The 19,524-nt window shown below is 37.9% G+C and overlaps 3 protein-coding genes across 5 annotated transcripts; all 3 read left to right on the top strand.

Moving 5' to 3' along the window:
* Window positions 1–1,840, top strand: LOC111648899 (protein FAM237A). Its single transcript, XM_087171532.1, has 2 exons — window positions 1–367; window positions 1,710–1,840. The coding sequence occupies exons 1-2, from the start codon at window positions 1–3 to the stop codon at window positions 1,838–1,840; spliced, it is 498 nt and encodes a 165-aa protein (XP_087027658.1).
* A 1,787-nt stretch (window positions 1,841–3,627) lies between these two features.
* Window positions 3,628–10,213, top strand: casp10 (caspase 10, apoptosis-related cysteine peptidase). Of its 3 annotated transcripts, none has more exons than XM_023398641.2 (14): window positions 3,628–3,793; window positions 3,885–3,932; window positions 4,985–5,268; window positions 6,140–6,245; window positions 6,500–6,635; window positions 7,046–7,119; window positions 7,271–7,319; window positions 7,582–7,601; window positions 7,694–7,724; window positions 7,828–7,908; window positions 8,030–8,121; window positions 8,233–8,347; window positions 8,474–8,972; window positions 9,481–10,213. In XM_023398641.2, the coding sequence occupies exons 2-14, from the start codon at window positions 3,930–3,932 to the stop codon at window positions 9,659–9,661; spliced, it is 1,671 nt and encodes a 556-aa protein (XP_023254409.1). In that variant the 5' UTR covers window positions 3,628–3,793; window positions 3,885–3,929; the 3' UTR covers window positions 9,662–10,213. The 3 variants fall into 3 exon arrangements, with proteins under 3 accessions (XP_023254409.1, XP_023254407.1, XP_023254408.1); XM_023398639.2 differs by having other exon boundaries at window positions 7,828–7,923; XM_023398640.2 differs by lacking the exon at window positions 3,885–3,932 and having other exon boundaries at window positions 7,828–7,923.
* A 627-nt stretch (window positions 10,214–10,840) lies between these two features.
* Window positions 10,841–18,284, top strand: prkra (protein kinase, interferon-inducible double stranded RNA dependent activator). The gene is made up of 8 exons (XM_023398645.2): window positions 10,841–11,090; window positions 13,069–13,244; window positions 13,848–13,929; window positions 14,515–14,593; window positions 14,893–15,010; window positions 15,110–15,204; window positions 15,325–15,487; window positions 17,120–18,284. The coding sequence occupies exons 1-8, from the start codon at window positions 11,038–11,040 to the stop codon at window positions 17,275–17,277; spliced, it is 924 nt and encodes a 307-aa protein (XP_023254413.1). The 5' UTR covers window positions 10,841–11,037; the 3' UTR covers window positions 17,278–18,284.
* Window positions 18,285–19,524: the final 1,240 nt, after the last annotated feature.

The following is a 19,524-nucleotide window of genomic DNA, read 5'->3' as shown; positions in this document are numbered from 1 at the left end:
ATGGTCCCAGTGCTCGTGAACATACCTTTGGCCACGGTGTTTGTGCTAAGCTGCATGTGTGCCGTGCCGTTGCAGGGCCAGAAGCCGGGTCAAGTGGACCCCCTGACGGCCCACCGGGCAAACCCGCAGTGCTGGGACTCCTCCTCGGCGCTGCTGCTGGAGATGCGCTCCCCGAGGATCGCTGACACGGTGCCCGCCTTCTGGGACCTGATGGTGTTCCTCAAGTCGTCAGACAACAGCAAACACACGGCGCTGTACTGGGACCTGGCCCGGGTTTTCTGGGACATCTATGTCGACTGCGTGCTGTCCAGGAGTCATGGCCTCGGACGGAGACACATCACCGCTGTACATTCCCTCATTACTGACAGTAAGTGTTCAACCACACACACACACACACACACACACACACACACACACACACACACACACACACTTTTACTTTTAGACTATATGTTTATTTTACTGCTTGCTACAAGTTATAGATTTTACATTTAAAACCTGCTGTGAACCAATAAAATATGGTGCATTGCTGTAAATTAAACTGCCATATGGGGATATGAAATAGGTTAAATGAATTAATGCATGACCAGGCACAAGATAAAAAATGCTGTTTACTCATTAATACACCAGTAGGCATTTTTCTGTTAATTTCTGATGATACTACTGCATTTTAACTTAACAGATGGATCTGGGTACTTTTTCCATCACTGGTAGTGGAGAGAACACTAGTGAGATTGGTTGGTCCAAAAGACTTAGGAGTACGTAGAAGACAATAATTACACTTTCTCAATATCCAGAAATGAAAACTGGATTTTCTGTTTCATTTTTGAAGACAGTAAGTCTTTAGCTTCTATATACTACAGCCTGAATAACATACATCTCAAATCCTATAGCTACTTTCTCTTTCTATATATACATATATATTTGCACCAGCTACTGTGAATTTGGGGCAAAATGCACATTCTGTAGGCTATATCAAGAAATGTACTCCAGATTTCCACATGTAAAAATTATTATGTGAATGCATGCTATACCATGCTATACTTTGAGCACAAAGTGCCACCAATGAAAACCTTGTAAATTATGTTTTTAATGCTGCTAAATGTAAGATTCTGCTTTTACTTGTGCTGTAAATGTTGCAGAAATGATCCAGTCAGCAGGGCACCTTAAGTTATCTAAATCAAGAGGGGAATAATATGGGACACCACGTTGCATTGATGAGCCCTCTGGTGACACAGTGGACCTCATCAGTTGAGGAATGAGATTGCCTACTTCGCATCTCTGAAGTATCACCAAACTCATGCAGCATACTATGTACTTCACGAACCTACAGCAAGACTGAGACCTCCCTTTTCCCCAGTCTTTGCAGACATTCATGAATATGGGTGTATGAGTTTCAAAGTTTCAACTTTAAATCAGAACTGGGGACATGATTGTGCCTTGTGGTTCTGCGGCACTGTTGGATGTGAATGGTGACAGAGTTCACTTAACTGTTTGGTGCATTAAAAGTTAACTGGCTTGTATTCAATGTAAAACCTGTGTCCAAAGGTTTCATTTTTATGGATGATGTGGCTGAATCAAGAAAGGTTGTTTTACCATTAATGTTGTACAATGCTGCCTTTTTCTGTGTGTGTGTGTGTGAGTGTGTGTGTGTGTGTGTGTGTGTGTGTGTGTGTGTGTGTGTGTGTGTGTGTGTGTGTCCTTCATAGAGACCTTCAGGTTCAACAGCTCAGGTGTGAACTCCCGGGCATGGCTCAGTGTCAGAGTGAGACGCAGAGGACACATCAAGACCTTGAAGATCAAACCCAAATCAAACAAACAAATACGCACACATAATTAATGAGATTTTAGTTTATAGTATTAATCAATATTTTCTTTTCTTCTGAAAAAAATATAATTTATATATCATTTCAAAAATATAATGCAACCTTAAGGGGAATTTGTGGAGCTGTATGCTGCCCTACAAAGCTAAGATGCTGTAACTACATATTTACAGTCAAAATTCACTTCAGATCAGAATGGGATGTGAAATTAGCTTTTTTCATGTAAAAGAAATTAATTGCAAAGAAATGGGGATGTTATATACAACAAAATCCTGCTAAAAACCAAATGAAACAGTCAAACTAACTAAAGAGTGTCAAATTTAGGTCAGCTAGCTTGACCTGACTAAAGCTTAATTTACTTACTTTGCCTTCACCTGTTTCCTGCAATTGAAATATATAATTTTTGATGAAGTAACATCTCGATAATTAAGTTTGTTTAGTTTGTACTGTGTAATTAAAGCAGCAGCCAAATCTAGTCATAGAGAAAAAAATAGTTAAAGTAACCCTGCTAAAGAGGTAACTTGCCTAGCTTAGCAGAGTAGCAGTACCTAGTGAATTTTGACTCTAGTGGAACTTACAGTTTGGTGTGGTTAAGCTACTTTTAAATTACATATAAATATGATTAAAAAGTTCTTAATACATCAATGTTTAAAACTTTTTTTCAACTTCAGCTTTTCTGTAGTGCTTAACAGCTCTCTGCCTTTGTAGGGCAGTGTGGTTCTCAATGCTGAGTTTTGTTGACTTATCATAGACATATTTTCTCAATGTTAATGGACAATAAAGTGTCTTAATAAATGAAAATACTGGACAGAGTTCACTTGACACCATTAGATAGCATGCCTTAAAGTGTATTACCACTTAATATTATGAAGACTTTTCAAATACGAAAATAGGCTAAACTGACTCGAAATAATAGTCAAATTTTTCATAGTTTCTTACCTCTGTGTGTTAACTGGTAACACTGCATACATGCAGTATTGCTGCTATGGTCACCTACAGTTTGATACTTCTTGCACTGATTCAAAACTGATATGCCCTAATTTTTGTTATCATATGTTCCAGTGACAGCATATGTCCCTATATCAAAACTAATATTTTATATGACAATATATGGACAATAGTCGATTCTTGTCAAAATGATTATAAGATTACCTGTGTGTTTGTTCATCTATGTGTATGATTATTTTAAGTACAATAAATTCATGTATCTTGGCTGTAAGTTGTTGTTGAATATTTGTAGGACATGTGTGACCTGACATGGCCAACAGACCGGAAGCTGTTGTAAAAAATGTAGTCAGAGATTTATTAAACCTACGGTACTGTAAGACTTTTTTTTTTTTGTAATTTCCAAATAATTATTTTCTTATGATTTCCTGATAATTTTACCTAACGTTTCTGCACTGACTCCATTATCAAATATTGTCAAATGTTAAATTCCATTTTGGTGCACACATCCTGAACCCAAAGAACAACACTGATAGTCTACCCACTGGGTAATTGTGACAAATCAAGCAAATATAGACGTTGATGTAAGTTTAGAAAGTTTATGCTGTTTCCTCTGGCTACATTTAACATCTAAATTCAAATTAAGATTATTCTAGTTTAACCTAAATTAATTATTATCATACTTTTATGACATGTTACTTGACTTTATGTCACCAAGTTACAGGCTGTGTATTCAGGTGTGACAAACTACCCTGTTTCTGGGGTTAAAGCCGACCACGATCCATCCCTCTCTCTCTGGAGTGATGTAAGCACGTGTGGTACAGCCTTCAACGCTTATACTTTCGATTTGTAACCTACTTCCTGCTCGGTCGACGTGAGCTGCGCACCGAACTGTGAAGTTCATGTGTGTGATTTCAGACAACATATTTCAGTAGTGTACTATTGCCTACGGTACTTCGGGTATGTTGAAGTAGACGACAAATATCCTCCTCAGTCTGACCTGCTGAAAACTCGTCTCCAAACAGGTAAAACTGCGCGACATGTTTGGGTTGAGTAGAAAATCTGTCCCGTGGTTAAATCATGCAGAAAATCTAATCAAACCTTTTGACAACATAGATAGTGAAAGTGATGCAGCTGCAAGTGTGAAGAAGTGATTACGTGATGGTATGTAATTATTATATTTAGATACGACATTTAAAAGAAGAAGCGCTGCATCATGGGAGTTCCTCCAGCAGCGTCTGCCGATGGCAGACATAACTGAGGGATGATTCAGGGATCAGGGCTTAGCCAGCTGTAACTATCAAAGAACAAAATTTTAGTTCCAATCTTTAATGTAGAGAGGGTGTCTGCCTCCCTAAACCCAAAGTAGGAGCTGGTTGCACAGGAGAAGAGCCTGATAGCTGAAGGCTCTGCCTCCCATTCTACTCTTGGAGACTTTAGGTGCCACAAGTAAGGCTGCACATAGAGAGTGATGAGTTCTTTTGGAATAAGAGAGTACTACGAGGTTTTTAAGATGTGATGGAGCTTGGTTATTATTTACAGGGAGCCAATGCAGTGAACACGAGAGAAATCTGATATTTTTTTCTAGTTCCTGTCAGTACACAGGTTGCTGCATTTTGGAACGACTCGTTTTTCAGCATCCTTTTAAGACAGGATGTTTCTAAGGCTAATGTTTCGTCAAAAACAACCACATGGTTCCTTATAGTAGAACTGGAGGCCAAGTTAATGCCATCCAGTGTAACTATATGATATATTTTTTTCTGAGGTGTTTAGGGCCAAGCACAATGAGTTCAGTTTAGTCTTTTTTGGGGGCAGTTTTTGCTTTTATTACGATAGCTGCCGTGAGCGAGAGACAGGAAAGTCAGGGAGAGAGAGGGGATGACATGCAGCAGGGGGGCTTCGGGCTGGACTTGAACCCAAGCCACTGTAGTTAGGTCTAAACCTGAATGGTATGTGCTCTATATAGATATATAGGGTGAAAAGTATCAGTCCCATGGTGTGTAAAAATGTAGACATTGACTAAAAGCTAAAAAGAATGCACACAACCTACTCCAGAACGCCATCAGATGTTATTAACATTACCTGTGATCAATTTCACTAAATCAAATTGTGGTTATAAAGTAACTCAATGAGGAAGTAATGACTGGTACGATGTACTACACAATGTTAGAGAAAGAGAAAAACATCTGAGTGAGTTTATCTTGTTTTTACTACAGGAAATGGATTTTCAGAGGCTGCTGTTGGAGGTAGGGAAGGCCCTGCGAAAGGACGAGGTAAAAGATTTAGCATTTCTTTGCACTGACCTCCTGGGCCAAAACCCGACCTCTGTGGAGTCAGCCAATGACCTCTTCTCTCGTCTGGCCGATCAAGACTATCTCTCACCTGAGCATCCACACCTGTTGACTGAGCTTCTCACCACTATAAAACGCACCCGTCTGGTCCGTGACCTCGCGCTCACTGATCGAGATTCTGCAACCAGTAGCCTCATCTCTCCTTACAGGTGGGCTGAATGTATTTTACTTTTTTTTTTTTTTTTTTTTTTAAAGTAAATCAAGTATGATTTACCTTACAGAAAAATCTTCGTAAACACTTTGCTAAATAGGAATGCACCAATCTACATACATATACAGCATGGGATTTGTATCAGAGCCAATAAAGAATTTGTGAAATGATGCGTGAAAGTCAACCTCATTTTGCTTGAAGTTTGTGGAGTACATTATGTGAGGAATGTTTCAATAAGATTTGTGCAAACATTATATCAACTGCTTTTGTGAACATGTTCAAAGCAGGAAACTACAAAGTTACAAGTACAAATACATGCCCTGTTTTTGCAGTCAAAGCAAAAAAAAAAAAAGTATAAAAATGTGTGTATATAGTTACAGCTTCATGTTACATAGAAGTAGGTTCATTGTCATGACTGATAAGTGTGCAGATCATTTTCTTGAGAAATTTGTTAATCGTCGGGAAAAGAGTAAAAAAATGCTCATCACAGTTTCTCACAGTCTAACGTGACCTCTTCTTTTTTTGTCTGAACAACAGTCCAAAACTCAAATATATTAAATTCTCTGTTGTAGAAGACTACTACTATAAAACCTGCACATATTCACATTTTAGAAGCTGGAACAACTAAATTGTTCTGGCACTTTATAACCTAAAAGATTCAACAACAATCAAAATAGTTGCATATTCAGTCTGATTCAGATACACATTTTTATTTATGAAAAATAAAGATTACTGGTAATGGAATCGGGACTTGGTACTGACCAATGTAGGCATCGAAGATTGTATCAGGAGAAGAAAAAGTGGAGCCGTCCAGTCAAGCACCAGGCCTACTCTGACAACACTCAACAGTTTATTTTCTGTTATTCCAGGAAGCTACTCTACAGCCTGTCTGAGGAGATTACTGATGATGACTTGAATCATGTGAAGTTCTTGTTGAACAAAACGCTGCCACGTAGAAAACTGGAGGACAATGTTGTGAGTGCTTCTTCAGATTGTCAATGTTTGAAAGCCATGTTTGAGGAGAAGAGACAAGTTAGATGCAGAGGTGTTTAGACAATCAGCCATAGTCATAAACATACAAACTATATTTTATAAATAGCGCTTCAACTTCATACATGTTTAATTGATCTAAAAAGACATTTGAAAAACATTAATGAAGTTTCCGCTGTGAAGTATACATCATATTACCTTATGATAAAATGAAATGTAACTGTAAATCTGATTTTCAGACTACGCTGGAGGTCTTCCTGGAGATGGAGCACATGGACCTCCTCAGTGACACTAATTTAAACGAACTGGAGAAAATGATACAGTCAATCTGTCCCATGTTGAAAGAAAAGATCAACCAGTTCAAAGCACTGCCAGGTAAGATAAAGAAAATTCTCATTGCAAACGTTACTGCCAACAACAAATGTAAGAATGAGGACGCAACAGCAGATGTTAGAGTCAGCAAAAAGACCTTACCTCAGACTTCAATAGGAACAGTACAGGAGGCAGGCAGATTAAATCAAGAACAGGAATGGAAAAATGTGAAGACACCACGTGGTGAAGACGGCAGCACTGGAAACAGCAGGGCCTCCATGAAGTCACTTAAAGGGACATTGCATTGACCAACCGGAGCCCTTACCCTAACCTTAACCTTAAACCCCCATATTTGATCATTTACAGTGAGGAGACTTGTATTTTTTTGTCTTGTTTTTAATATGTGCTGATTAATCTGTATGTAAATCATGTTACTGTTTGTTTACTTTTCTCTTTTTTTTTTTTCATCACAGTTCATCCAACCAGGCCTATGGCTCAACAGTTCGGCAGATCGAGGTCTATAACTTGCCCCTTTGAACTAAACCAGGTACAGTCTTTGATTCTGCTTTGAATCCGTCCGAGTTGCACTGAAAGATTTCTACCATGATATTATCCTCACATCACTGCAGTGTCACATGCTATTCTTTCTGCCATAGCCATTTGTTGCAGTGTCTTGTTTTCTCTGTGTTCTTTATCAGGACCCTCAATCTTTAAATTCTGAAAGGTCCGTCTCGAGTAGAAGATCAGGTAAACTGATATATAATAACACGTCTCTTCTCTTAAGTGTATTTACATGTAGAGAAGTAAAAGCGTAAAAAGCGAAGTAAAGAGTAAAAGTCAAACAAACTTTATTTTTTTCCTACTCTCAAATATGTGTAATTGTAGCTGTAAGTCTGATGTATAAGTTAATGTGCCACTGCCCTCACAGTCAACATACAATGTTTTTTTAACCATTTTGTCAAGAATTATAATTCTAATGATGTTTTTTTTTTTTTTTCCTCCTTTGAAGAATTCCAGTTATCGGCCCAGGTGAGAAACTGATAGAATTCACACACTTAAATGACACGTGACATTTGTTTGTCCTTAATGGTCATTTTTAATTTCTCTTGTGTCCAACATAGAGTTCCTTGAATTCTTCCAACACCTCTATGGGTGAGTTTTGAGGTTTGGGTTTTTTTGTTTTACAACAAAAACTGTTTTCAAGTGTAGTTCAGTGGACTGGGTTATTCTGAATCCTCTTTTATTACTTTCCTAGATCTTCCAGATGTGTTGGGTGAAGATGAAAATGGAGCCCTGTCACATGGACTGAGTGGTTTACACACTGAAACAAGCAGCTGTACGTCCTTGGAAGGTTTTTGTAGATATATTCACACAGAAAATAATCTATATAATTTTTGCCACTGACTTTGCTGAAAATTGTTGCTCTTCAAATCTGTGATCATCACATTGTCTCATAGTGAGAAGAGATGCCCTGGGATTGTTGCTGTCTCAAGAACACGAGACCTCCCCTGAAGAGCTGATTTTTCAGGCTACCAATACAAACAGTGAGGTGGGTGATTTATATCGTCCTATTTATACAAGTATATGTGCTCATGGCCGCCCAGGACCCTGCTTTGCTTCTCATCGCATGAACATGTAACTTTTCTCTTTATCTCTGTAGGATTTGGGGATATATCCCATGACGGCAGCAAAGAGAGGTTTCTGCTTGATAGTAAACAACAACAACTTCTCTGAATCCAATCTCAAGAATCGGGAGGGGACCATGATTGATGAAAGTAAGCTTATGTTTATGTAATGTTGGAAATCTCAGATGAAAACAGGTGCATGTATTCCAGCCCTGCCCTGTCTGCATGCGGGCATGTTGCTGTGTGTATTTACATTTATACGTATATATCTTCCAGAGTGTCTACACGATGTGTTTAAGTGGCTGGGCTTTGAGATCGAGACACGGCGCGACTGTACGAGCAGGCAGATGCTGTCTGTGTTGCAGGAGCTCGGCAGAAGAGACCACAGTCAGATGGACTGTGTGGTATGCTGTGTTCTTAGCCATGGTCAGCAGGGAGGGGTGTGTGGTGTGGACGGCAACAACGTTAAGCTCATGGAACTGATGGAGCCTTTGAATGGAGTAATGTGTCCCTCTTTGGCAACAAAACCCAAGCTGTTTTTCATCCAGGCTTGCCAGGGCACCAGAGAGCAAAGGGCCGTCTACGTCGAGGCGGATGGCATTGCACATAGTCCTGTTAGTAGTGATGCTGTTGTAGCGAACAACTCTATCCCATGTGATGCTGATTTCCTGCAGGCAATGGCCACCGTTCCTTTTTTCGCCTCCTTCAGAGAGAGGAAGAATGGCACCTGGTTTATTCAGTCATTGTGCCAAAACCTGGTCCAGATGGTGCCCAGGTTAGTGACACAGCATATCAGATGTTTTTGGATGATATGAATTTTTATAGTTCTGGAAAGTAAGTTAATTTACATTTATATTTCCATTATATGATTCTTTATACTTAATATTTTTTCTCATTTCAGTGGGAAATGTTTTTACTTTTTACTACATTTACAGTTACAATTACATTTCAGAAAACTAAACATATAATGAGTTTATGATACATAAATGATGCATTATTGTATCTTAAACTACTATTGTTCCATCAATATTAGTATTTCAATAATATGATAATATGACACAGACAGATTTCATTCTTCATAGAGAGTACTTTTAATTTTGATGCCTGAACTGTATTTTTATAGTGTGCTATTGTTTCTTATGCTTAAGTCAATTATTTTAGTACTTTCTTCACCTCTAATTTAGTCACTTCTCATATATATGATAGTTAAAATTAGACAATCATTTATTCTACGTTGGTAGTTTTTTAGGCCACCATCTAATTGTATCTCTTGTCTTTTCCAGGGGGATTGACCTCGTGTCTATCCTGACAAAAGTGAATGCTGATGTTAGCGAGAGGTCCGATTTTGCCGGTAAAAAAAAGCAAATGCCTCAACCAGCCTTCTCACTCAGGAAGAAAGTGGTTTTTCCTATCCCTGAAGCCCGTCCTCCCAGCCTGCTGTCTCACACATCCGATGTTCCCTGAAAGGGGTCTTTATCTTACAAAAACTGTTGCAAAGCTTTATCCAAATGTGTTTTATATTTTTATGACGACCCCTGAGCCAGCCTGCATTTGCTGATAAAGACAATGGCGTGGCTGAAAACTTTATTGGAGATGATTTTGTCACACAATTGTTTAAAGGTTTATATGAGACAGTCATTCTGGTACGATATCTACGTGTAATTGTCAAAATGAAATATTTTTACATGATATTAAATGAACTGTACAATCGAATCATGCACATCAATTCAGAAGTAAATGCAACATCCTGGCTTTTATTCTTTTCATACATGTACGATTAGGTTTTTTTTTATTCTTCAAGCTGTGAGTGTATTATTGTTACCATTGTCATTTTATATGACTAGGAGCATATGGTTGTTACACATTAGAAATCCACATAATCTGTGCGGCAATTCAAAAACAACAATTTCCCATCAGTCAAGCAATAAATTTCTATACTATGAAAGTATTTAGCAATTTGAAAACCTATTCATTCTGTTTGTTTACATACATATATTAAAAAAAATGCACTCTTTATATGTATTTTGTTACAGTCTGTTACATTCATAACCTGCTGAACCTGCTGCTCTTCAGTGCAGTTGTTCATTGAACATCTTGAATTAATCACAATTGGAGGGAAAATGTGTCTTTGGTGACAAATTCTTTATTTATTCTGTGTTCTCTTATTCAGGAAATGTCTGCACACAGGTCATTGACAATACAATTTAATATTAGACAATAGTTCATCTGAGTCTCCTCAGCAGATTAAGTCTGCTCTGTCCTCTCTTGTATAATGTATGAATATTGTCCATGCAGTCCAGTTTATTGTTTAAATGCAAAGCCAAGTATTTGTATGATTTTACAATCTCAGTGTCCATACCCTGATTATTCAGTGGTGTGGGTGGGGGGTGTTTGGTCCAGCTGAAATCTATTGCCAGCTCTTTGGTTTTTCCTGTGTTTATTTCGAGGTTTATCTTAAATTTAAATGCATTTCCTCATCTTTAGCTAATCCCAGATTTCCTTCTTGCATTAAATTATACACAGAAAAGCACTTGAAATCTGAATGCGGTTAAGCCCTGGGTGAACTACCATCACCTACCAGCAGGTGGCGGTAAACAACTTAGCTCCGCGCAGTGCCATCAGTTGACCTGCCGCTGACCTGGATGTTGATGTTGATGTTGAATTCGGTAATTTCCCCGGCTAGGCTGCAATGAGGAGTTGATAGCGTTTTTTAGGCCACTTAATTTCCTTCACAGTAACTTAACTAGATGCTCAGAAAAATCTCTCACAGTGGTGTGTGTGTGAGATTTTACCTTGACCGAAGTCTTTGCTCAGCCCGCTGACCACAGAAACTTGTAAATATGTCTCAGGAGGGATATCAGTCACCAGCAGTGAAAACCACCGCCGACGTCAGGTTAGTTGTTTTTAATCGTTTAAATGTATTAAAATGTGTTTAACGATGGCTAACCTTTAACAATGACACAATGGCAGCATTTATGAAGTGTTAAAATATCAAGGCATAAAGAAACAAATACAAAAACACTAAATATCACCAGTGAAGCTGGACGTGGATTCCACAGAAGTGAAAATGTGACAAATAAAATTAATGCTAAAATTAATTTTCTATTGCTTGAGCAATAGCTGGATCTTAATGCTGTTAATGCCCAAAAAGAAGCGTTATGAAGTTATATCACTGATATTTAACCTTCTATACCTTTTATATTTAAGCCCTGGTAGCGTCAGAATAAACAAACATATGAATATACCTTTAATTAAATGAGCTAACAGCATTAATGTCGGTGAGCTGGAGTTACCGGGGTTAGCTTAGCTGGCTAACGTACAGTATTTTAGGTTTGACGGATAAAACTCAGTCTGCCACAATGTTAAAAGTAATAATAAAATCATCATCATCCAACCCTCTCCCATGTGTTTAGTTTATGTTAAATAAAGATTCAACAGCGTTAGCTTTTATGCTGTGAAAGATAAAACTACAGTTATAAACGTGGCTCAGAGCGACTGTACCTGCAGTGACTTATTCTACAAAATGTGTTGGGATGATGATTTAAAATGAGAGATGAGAAATGTCACTTCATCGTTTTATTTCTAAAGACAATGTACATTTATCAACATGGATAAAAAGACTCCATAAAGACAGTAATAACAACAAAATATGCATCCTCGAGACAGTGCTACAGGGCACAGTGAGACACAGCTAAGCAATACTGATTATAATAATGTTTTGACAAACAGAACACCAATAAGACATAAATAAAATATGATAAATATAGTTGACATCATGTGTTACAATATGTCAATTCACCACTTGGCACTGATTTCATAGTCATATAAAGGAGGCTGATGCAGTCATGCAGTTGTGGTTGTTTGAGTGTTGGAGAGGCAGATTGTCACCTGAAGCCTGTCAGATCAATTCCTGGACTGGATGGACAAATCACTATTATGAGGAGATCCCTCATTATTCTTCCCTGGATGGAGAAAGTATAAACAAATGTAAGGCTCATTGTTCACTGTACAGCATCCTTTACCTCAGCAAGCATCAGCTTTAGTGTGTGAGTGCAGGAAGGTTTATAGGCTAGAAGCCACTTAATAAAATCATTTATCTTGGGCAGAGTCATTTCTGTGGTGAGTGGAAGTGCAGATCAAATAAGATGACAGTTAATTCAGCAACACCTCACAGATCAAAGAAGCCGACACAGTGCTTGCTTCAGTACATGCATGTAAACTTGTTCTCGCCAGTTCCTTAAATGTCCATCATATGAGACATCCCACATCATTTCAGTTTTTAACATTAGAAGATTATAAATTGTGAAACATTCTCAGAATCGAAATCTCTAGTGTTGCATACAGATGTATGACAAGTGTGCACAAAGGGCTCAAAAAGGTTAGAGGGAGTGTTTGTCAGTTTCACAGTGGGCCAGCCTTGAGCCCTTGTCATCTTATCAGGAACTTGCATCATGTCTTTGAGTCCTAAACAGCTGAAACTGGGACTGGACGAATGGAAGAATGAAAATAATGGTCAGTTAAAGCTATCAGTAGTTTTGGATTTATAATCATCAACAGACAGTAAGGTACAGTAAGTAAACAGTAAGGCTTCAAACCATCCGAATAAAATAAATATCCAATAGAATAATAAAAATCCTAATAAGTTAAAAATACTTCCATAAAAAGCAGAAAGACTTTTTGGGGTGGTTCATATGTATATATGAATAAACTGCTAATATCTGTTGGAAGTATTGCCATACAAACAAACACATCCTATCATTTGCATTCATTATTTTCGGTCTATTAACTGCCCTGATTTTTGGCTCAGATGTACGGCGACAGTGCATTTATTATGCTTCTGGTCTTTGTGTATACTTGTTTAATACACGCAGCTTGAACACACTTGAAACACAGAGGAGCAATCCTGGGAAAACACCTATACAAATCTTGCATGAATATGGCACCAAAACTGGCAACCTTCCCGTGTATGTGATGGAGAAGGCTGAAGGAGAAGCTCACCAGCCCAGCTTCGTCTTCAGTGTCAAAATCGGAGACGTGGGCTGCACAGGTACGTGAACGGACCCACCCTTGCTGTGCTGCCAGCTGTCTGTCACTGAGTGAAGTCTTTTATTTGAACTGAAAGTCATACATTGCTCATTCCTGTCTGTAGTGTATTATTTGTCACTTCTTCTTTGTTGACAGTTGTGTCTGTTGCTGCAGCATACTCTTAAATATATCCTCTATATGCCTTGTTTTTTTTTTAACAAAGGTATCTCGCCTCAGGCATAGAACAGTGCAGGTCCAGAGAAGAGGATGTCAAGCATTTTCAAAGCTCTCAGTGTTGAGGTGATGAGAAATAATCCAGTCTTCTTATTTGACATCTTCAAACAACTACTCTAGAGTACAATTCTTTTCCTCTTTATTTCATCGTGTCCTTTCCAGTAACCTTTAGGGTTCATCTTACTTTCTGGGATAGTACAATGAGACACAATTGATTGAAGGCGTCTTATGGGCTTCCAGGGTTTAAAACAGGAATTCAAATCTTGTCTTTACAGGCATATTTGTTTTTTTGCCATTGTGGGTGGATGAGTGGTTTGAGGCTATGGTGCTTTTTAAAGAATAATTTCTGTAATGTATTTCATAATCTGTGTCTGGTTGTATTTTGTGTCAGGTCAAGGTCCCAGTAAAAAGGCTGCTAAACACCTTGCTGCAGAGGCTGCCCTGAATATGCTGCAAATAGATGCTGGAACAGTGTGAGTAGAGATCGAACGATTAGTTGATGGACATAAAATTAATTTAGCTAATTATTTATCAAAGCAAAAGTACCAGAAATTCACTGGTCCCAGGTTCATTAAATGTGAATATTTTGCCTTTTAGACTTTTAATTTGGCAAAACTCAGTCTGCAATGGTTTTGTAGTGTGTCAGTGTGGGTTTTGGCAAATGATATTGTTCAGATTAACCCAGCTGTGGCCCGAAGGTGAGTCTGATGTTATCTTTTTTAGCAGTGCGTTGCTGCACAGCTGCAGTGGTTGAATATTTTACTCATTTTTTGATTAAAAAACCCAGAATATTTACTTTTTAAAGTGCGAGAATTTGATGCTTTCTGTCATCATATATGATAGTACTGAATATCTTTGGGTTTTGGACTGTTGGTTGAATAAAACAAGCAATTTACCCTGAGCTGTCAGACAAAAAGAGTTACTCATTAATCGAGAAAATAACTGGCAGATTAATCCATAATGAAAATAATGGTTAGTTGAAACCCTACACTGCCAAGCTGATAGGTTGTAGTGTATGCTGATCTATTGCAGCTATGCTTTGATGTGATTTCCAACAGGAATGTTCCTGTGAAGTCTGAGAGTAATGGTGTTGCAGCAGAAACAAACAATCATCCCAACTCAGTCGGGATACTGCAGGTCTGTAAATGTGTGATTTATGCACTTTGTTGTATGTGTGTGTGTGTGTCAGTATGTGTGTGTGTCCGTCCGTCTGTATATGTTTTGAATGCCCCAAAATTAAATAAAAAAGGAAAGCTTGACAAATATAATTACTTTCAGAAATAAAAAATAGTGTCCGTTTACTAAGCTGTACTTGAAAGCGGCATGCAGCAACAGATTATTTCCTGTCTAATATGCATTATCAGTATCAAATAAAGAGAATATTAACTCTGTTTTTTCTTGTCTTCATTATTTTCCTCTCTGGCATTTCATTGTAGGAGCTAGCGTTGCAGAGAGGATGGCGTCTTCCTGAATACACAGTTGTAACGGAGGCTGGTCCGCCACACAAGAGAGAATTCACTGTTACTTGTCGAATGGAGTCCCTGTCAGAGAAGGGTATGGGTCTTTTTGAGAGATTCATGTAAAATCTTTTTAAAGTGGCTGTAATTTTTCTTCGTTCGTCCTGTTCTCCTTCTCTGTCTTGTGTTTTGACAGCTATAGGAAACTCAAAAAAGGCAGCAAAAAAGGCAGCTGCAGAGAAAATGGTGGCAAAACTTCAAAGTCTGTCAGGCTGTTCTGAAATCACATGGGTATGTCAAATATTTCTAGCGTTTTTTTTGTGACCTCTGAAGGCATTAGCACCATTTCAGAGTCAAAAGTTTTTAAAATGTCTAAATTTTTTTGTGTAACACTTCACGTCTCATTTTCAGACGCCTAAACCAAGTGTCCGATTTGAGAACTTAAGGAACTCATCAGCAGAGAAGATGTCTTTACTAAGAAGAAATCCCCTGAGCATTCCCAACACAGATTACATTCAGATGATGTTGGAATTGTCCAAGGAGCAAGGCTTTGAGGTCACATACTTCGATATTGGTGAGACAGCCCACACTGCATCGGTGTTTCTCTGTCAAAGATCCAGAGTGCTTTCTGTTCAGCTAACGCAGCTCCTTACTTCATTCACTCCCGTCTCAGCTCTTCCCAATGCAGACGTTAGAGAGATGCCAGACACAGCATCTCAACTGTCCTGTAAAGTGTAGAAATAATTGAGTGGAAGTTTGAAAAAAAAAAAAAAAAAAAGCCTGACGCCTCATGAGTGCAGCTTCAGTACAGAATTTTAAAAAAAATTTAGTGAGAGAACAAAGAGATAATGGAATCTCTGAATAATATATAATTTTTTTTGATTTCTTAATTCATGCTGGAGCTTATACAAACATGTGATAGCTGATATTTTATCAGTAAACAGGATTAACGTTAATGTCTCTGTTGGGGCTGTTGTTCGTGTTTCCATAGTTACGGTTTGCCTAACCTTGAAGCAACATAGCAATAATGTAATAATATACTGAAGTTGTAATCCTTAGGAGTTTAGTTCTGGTTGATTTGCTGACACTTGTGGTTGCCATGGAAACAGCCAGTGTAGTTTAATATTACAGCAAAAACTCTCTGAGAAGGAACAGAAGAGCAACTGATGTATCTGTTTACTCATTGCAACCACAGTCTGATTTCACGCTGCTAAGTTACTTTGCTAGGGAATTGGAGGTGTAGTCTGTCACCTGCAGCTCTTCATCTAACAGGTCACTCTGACAGGTGCATTTTTATTTTTTTAAGCGCTGATGATCAATTTCCTGTGGCTGCTTCACAGTAAAAGCCACCCTGTGATTCGCGACTTTATTGCTTTTAATGTGAAGCAGCAGCAGTAGATGATAGTGATAATGATAACTAATAAAGATTATGAAATTTAAATACATTGAATGTCTATTGCAGAAAAAAATGCAGAGCAAAAATCAAAAACAGGATGTGATGTAAAGGATTGTAACTTTAAATAAGCTATCATTTATATTTTATTAAATATGTTGATTATATTATACAACCGTTAGTTCCGACCAAGTAATCTGATTGGACGACAGGCATCCTATGAGCGCCGATATAGAGTACAACAGCACTGGGACTTTTAACCGCATGTATCACTCCGCTTTACAGGTGTTCTGTTAACCGTTAATCAGCGTCACATTAACGGTCGTTTACTTTCTTAGACTGTAACAAACAAAGATGAAAAATATTTCCAGAAATAACATTTGAATTAAATGATGTATGGTCGACAGAAGAGGATAAAGGGAAGAAACCTGGATATTTCAGCGCACACTTGAGGTAACGTAGACTAAGTAACAAGCTAGTGTGCACTGTGCAGGTCAGGAACATGTTAATGTGTTGCTTTGCAACAGTCCAGTACCAGTCTAGGTGCAGAACTATTTGTGTTGACCTATCCAAAGAAATGATGAAAGAAACAAACAAATCATAATCTGTTGTTGCTTATTTAACTAAGATGGCGCTCGTAGAACTGTTGTATACGTCTGTCATTGTCTTGGGCTGTTGAATACGTACACGGCCTGCAGCCTCGTACATATGATCAAATCACAGCCATGCTGATATTGAGTGCAACATCACAACCTCTCGTGTGATACTGCTTAATTAATTGATATTAATATTAATTTTTGTTTTTTTTGGCAGATGAACTGACGGTGAACGGCCAGTACCAGTGTTTGGCAGAGCTGTCCACCTCCCCGGTCACCGTGTGTCACGGCACAGGCATTTCCTGTAGCAACGCGCACAACGACGCAGCACACAGCGCCCTCCAGTACATCAAGATCATGGCCTCCATCAAGTAAACACTACAACAGTCAACAGTCGCTTCACCCACATTGCCACATATATCAGCTGATGTCTAGTCATGATGAGGCTGTAGATTGTTCTTCCCTCTTAGTCTTCCTGCCCACGGATGATATGAGGTCAAGGTATATTTTTTTAATTATGTAAACGTATAACAAAAGCAGATCATGCTCCACAGTATTTAAAGGTACATCAACTCGAATCATACAACTGTAGAACAATATCAGTGAGGAAATAAGCTCAATATTAAGAATCAAATCAAAAACTTTGCCATCAGGCTGTTAGGATGCCATAATGTGTTAGATAAGACGTCAAATATATTTAAGGAACTTCATGTGTAAATGAAGTAGGAACACAACAGTGAATATTATGAAGCACTTCCTCATGAATTTTTTATATTAATAGTTTGAACTGTTTTGCTTTATTTATTTTTTTCAGTGTTGACAATTCTTTGCCTTTTTTCAGTCAGTATGCAGATGTTCTTAGGTTTCAGTTGACTTAATTACATTTTTTATTCCACATAGTTTTCCTCTGCAGCGATGCGTTGAGCTTTAATTTTCTCCAGAGATTCCTGCCTTTCTGTTAAACTTCAATACAATAGTCGCCTGAAAATGGAAGTGAATAGAACAGGAGAGATTATTGTAGCTTTTAAATTTGAAAGAATGATCTGCACTTTGATCACAACTAAATTGAATTTATTTATTTTTCGTATTTTCGTATTTTCCATCTGTCAGTATGCAGTCTACAATACAACCCCCTCTGTTGTTATCTGGTCAACTCTCAAAATAGATGACGTGTGAATTTACATGCCCTTTCCACTGGTCTGTTTTTTTTTTTTTTTTTTTGCAGTTTGCCTCATAGTACATAATAGTAAAACCTATGATATATTTAATAAATTTACTGACTGGTGTCCTCTGCTGTATGAACTGAACCCTGGTGGAGAATAATAGCAGGAACAATATGTGTAAAAATTCAGAAAATAAACCCAAACACTTAATGTTAACAAGTGTTGGTTTCTGTGAATGGTCAATAGACAGTATTGAGAGAGCAGATTGCTGTGATGCCTTCAGGAGCTGTTGCAATGTTATTGAATGAAATGTCTCTCGTGGGAGCCGACCACTTGACAGCCATCAATTCATGAGGCAGCACGTTCTGCTGTATTAGTACAAAGGCAATTAGATCAGGGCCTGTGCACTGGTTCATTCACTCTTGATCTGTGCGGTTTGATAAGTAAGACACAAGAAAAAGCTCAAGCTGATCACACAAAAGAATGGTAAAAATATATTTAAAAAATAGTTGGTTTAGTGGCTTGATCTGAAGTTTTTACAGTGAATTCTCAGATTTCCTGCTTGAACAATTTAAGGGGAAAGCCTTATTAGGGTTTCTCTGACCACACATTTTTCTTGCTTCTACATGAATAGAATTGGATAAAATCTGGCAGATTATTGTTGCTGAATTTATTTTTTTTCTCTCCTTTTTAAAAAAGAAAAGTCAACTAATATGCAACCTTCCCTAGTTTTAAAATCTTGACTAATTCCGCACACATTACATAATTGGAGTTTTTATATTTATTATAGATTTTTCTGGTGTAAAATTGTAGGAAATTTTGTGTCTGGTCTAGGTGTTAATTAATTAATTTCAAAAGTTTAACTGCTGCACAAAAGATGTCTTGCATTTCGCTGGAAAATCCATTATCAGTGAATGTGCACTGGAGGTTTCAATGTGTGATCACGTCACAAAATCATGCTCGTACGTTCATGTCTTAAGCTCAGATTTAAAGGGAGCACAGAGAAACCCTCCCCATTCCTAGTGTCCAACTGTGCACTGAATATCTCTCTGCACAGTGGAACTCAAACATCCACATGAAGAGAACAACACATATAATACATATGAGATAAGAGTGGTTTATCTTGTGATTTGTGAAGAGTTTTTTTTTTGTTTGTTTTTTGGGGGGTTTTTTACAATTAGAGCTGAATAGATAAGTTGATTAATTGGTAAGTTGATGGACAGAAAAATGAACAGTAACTATTTTGATAAGTGATTAATGGTTTAAGTAATTTTTCAGGCAGAAATACCAAGACTTACTAGACATTTTAAGACATCATCTTAGAAACTGGACCGGACATATTTCATTATTTCCTGTCATATTAAAGACAGAAAGATTATTTGACACAGCTCCATTCACATCGAAATTTTCATGTGGAAAGATTATTTCAATCTTAAGACCATGTCTTTTACATATAAAC

Source organism: Seriola lalandi, unplaced genomic scaffold (genome assembly GCF_002814215.2).
Source record: "Seriola lalandi dorsalis isolate HSWRI2012SDOR001 ecotype SW California unplaced genomic scaffold, Sedor1 jcf7180002049685, whole genome shotgun sequence".
In the NCBI taxonomy this organism is placed as follows: Eukaryota; Metazoa; Chordata; class Actinopteri; order Carangiformes; family Carangidae; genus Seriola; species Seriola lalandi.
This window is presented reverse-complemented; position numbering and strand designations above follow the sequence as displayed.